Raw genomic sequence first — 3176 nt, forward strand, 5'->3', positions numbered from 1 at the left:
ATTGCAGTAGTCCAGGCGGGAGGTGACAAGGGCATGAGTGACTGTGCGTAGGGCGTCCCGGTCCAGAAAAGGTCGCAACTGGTGGATCAGGCGAACCTGATAAAACGCCCCCCTGGTCACGGCCGCCAACTGGTCATCCATTGTGTCCTGGAATGGCCTTCTTACACCTTCCTTTTGGCATAATTCCCTAAACCTTCAAAGAGGAGCACACTCAAAAATAGCATGGCATGGCACAAAGGAGTCTTTCTCAGCCAGCACATCCATCATATGATAGAGTTCAATTCTCCAAACTCTCTAGCTCAGAAAGGCTAATCAAAAGGGTTGTTGCAGGAGGAGGAAAAACAGACTTTGGAAATTTGTACAAGAGCTTGTCTAGATTACAACAGACTTCTGTGTTGACCCTAATCAGATTCTTATGCAACTGACACAGTTCTATCTAGAAGTAGACAGAAATAACGGCTGGTCATTTCTTCCTCTTTCTGGGCTTATCTATTTCAGATGTTCTTGAGATATGAAATTCAATCAAAAGACAGTACAATAAAATAAAATTAAAAAGATAAGATATATGGGGGCTTTGAATCAAAACATTAAGCAGTCAGCAAAGGTGATTTTCCAAATAATTGTGCATATGCTAAAATTTATGGTGCAAAGTTTGGTGTTTCTCAGTTATTCAACTGGTTAAACCAAACTTATGAGGGAAGAAGCAGAGAATGAATGAAGACATTAAGGATGCAGCAGGCAGACTAGAAAGAAAGAAATAGATAAACAGTCAAGAAGGAATGTAAACCATAACTGCTGAAGTTCTTTGAATCTCCCTGTTCTGATAAATAGAGCAGATTTGTTTGACGTATCATATAAGAGTCAACAGCCCTTTTAAAAGGACAGTAGGAGACTGGTCTCTCCCACATATTTCTCTATATATGAAAAAGAGAAAGCAAGTCATGTGAAGCACATGGACAATAGAATTTCTCCAAAACTGCCCAATATGGATCAACATACCAATATATATGCCTATTTATGACATGATTCAATACCTGTTTAATGTTGTAGGTTTAATGCTTTAGTTCAAAAGCTGCTGATGTTATGAAGCATTTTATTCATTAGTTATATCCATTTTTATTACTTGTATAAATAACTCAAGACATACCTAACATTCTTTTATCCTCCTATTTCTCCCATAAACAACAAAACTGCCATATATATGCTCTGTTTCTTCAAATCTCACTCCAGACTCTGACCTCAAATTGGACCAAATTACATCCACAGCAATCTGGACAGGACATTTCTAGCTCAATGCCCCGGATTAACTCGCATTATCTCCACACACTCACAAGGAATTGCTTACCTTCAGTTGGAGGGAGCATTTGCTAGGATACTGTTAGGATAAAATGGCCAGCAATTGGAGCAAAAGTAAACTGAAAATTTATTTATTTGGCAAATTTATATAGCTGTCCATCTCATGTATGTGACTTACAAAGCAACTTACAAAGGTAAAAACACAAAAACATTACCAAAAAAATCATTCTGAGTCACACCTATCTGTGGAATCCTTGATGCTCTTTATCAGTATTGGGTGGAGTGTTATTTTCTTGTAAGTAGTTTTTGATTAGACTGTTGTTTACTGTTTGACTGTTTGTCTGAGTTAGTAGTTCCTTGATTGGAGTATTGTTTACTGCTTGATTGTTGGTCTAATACTAATCCTGATGTTAATCCTTGCTTATCTGAGTGTTGATTGCAGGTGAGGAAATATTTTGCTTTTTTTCCCTTTCCTTTTTAGCTTTTTTGATAGTCACTTTTGAATGGTATGTAAATGTTGTTCATCTTTATTTTACCTCTATCTAGGCTGATATGTGCTGAAGTCTCCTGCAGAGCTGTTTATCTCCCACCATACAACATGACACTTAATGGCATCTTTCATCTGACTGAGTTTTAGTTTTTCTTGTTAGTTTTATTGCTCAGATTTTGTGATAATGAATGGAAGACTAAAAGTATTAACTGGCAAACTCAAAAGACATAGTATAGTATCCAATGAAAGCTTTAGAGGAAGTCACCTGATTGCTTGTGTGTGCATATAAAGGCATATATAAAAAGTAAGGATCTAGCTTTACAGACACAGTGGAATCATGAGGTTCATTCTTACATTTCTAGGGCTCCTTTTTACACCTCTGGGGGTTGTTCTCACACGTTCCTTTGACAGGTAGATGTTTCTCATTGTGGTTATTTCCTGAAAGCAAAGTTATTGGTTTTACTAACTTCACTACTGTATGTAGGAATGTAAGCAACTATTAGATGCAATCTGGCATAGCACTGTAAGCCTGATGGAATGATTTATAACCATACATCAGATGAAGAGAAGAAGAAAATAGAACAAAATGTGACTTAATTTGATGGTAATGTATTTTAATTATGTTTTATTTTTACCGAAGTGACAAAGTATTTCAAGTGAAACTTGAGAATGAAAATCAATTAAATGTCTTGAAGGACCTGGCCTCTACAATACAGGTGAGGAGTCTTTTTAACATATGCACCATATCTTTTTCCACATCATTCTACAAAGTTTTTGCAAATAAAAACAAATGTTTCAGTTATGTAAATGTGTTTTCAGTGCATAGTGAAAGCTGCAAATGAAGAGAAACCATTTCTGGTAGTTCAGCTTATACATTCTCTATACATATTGTATGTGCAGATATGCCAAAAACCTATTTTAGCTTAAACTACTACCCAAATATTTATATGATTTTTTTTAAATGTAAACTCTTTCAGTAAAACATAAATTGCATGAAACCTTTTGGCATTTTTGATTGTTTTGATCTTGGTGATTGTCAGATATGAAGTAACATTGCATGTCAACAATATATTGTAAAATATTTACATCAAATATGGGAAGATTAATAACAATACATTGTGAGAGATGAAACATTCAAATATTGGTGATTACATGACATTTTATTAATTTAGAAGATATGCTGAAATTTATAAAGTAGAAAACAGTACATGAAGGCATCCCTTAATACGATGTTTTCGTAGTTTCATGCTGATCATTCAATGGTTTCATATTACCAATTGGCATTCTTTTCTCCCAAAGCTACCTATTTCTGACGATTAGTCCTCAATTCCAATATTAACTGTTTCTCTGAGCACCAGTCTACTCATTCAAGCCATCATAGCTTCGAATA

At 35.3% G+C, this 3176-nt stretch overlaps 1 protein-coding gene across 1 annotated transcript in view; it reads left to right on the forward strand.

Annotated features, from left to right (window-relative positions):
* Positions 1-1970: 1970 nt before the first annotated feature.
* Positions 1971-3176, forward strand: part of LOC107284829 (mast cell carboxypeptidase A) — a 21982-nt gene continuing 20776 nt past the window's right edge. Inside the window, exons 1-2 of the mRNA XM_015812946.1 lie at positions 1971-2197; positions 2427-2502. Of these exons, the coding sequence (XP_015668432.1) occupies positions 2124-2197; positions 2427-2502 (150 nt within the window). The 5' untranslated portion in view covers positions 1971-2123. The remainder of the gene's footprint in view (positions 2198-2426; positions 2503-3176) is intronic.

This window comes from Protobothrops mucrosquamatus, unplaced genomic scaffold (assembly GCF_001527695.2).
Source record: "Protobothrops mucrosquamatus isolate PMUCROS unplaced genomic scaffold, P.Mucros_1.0 scaffold117, whole genome shotgun sequence".
NCBI lineage: Eukaryota > Metazoa > Chordata > Lepidosauria > Squamata > Viperidae > Protobothrops > Protobothrops mucrosquamatus.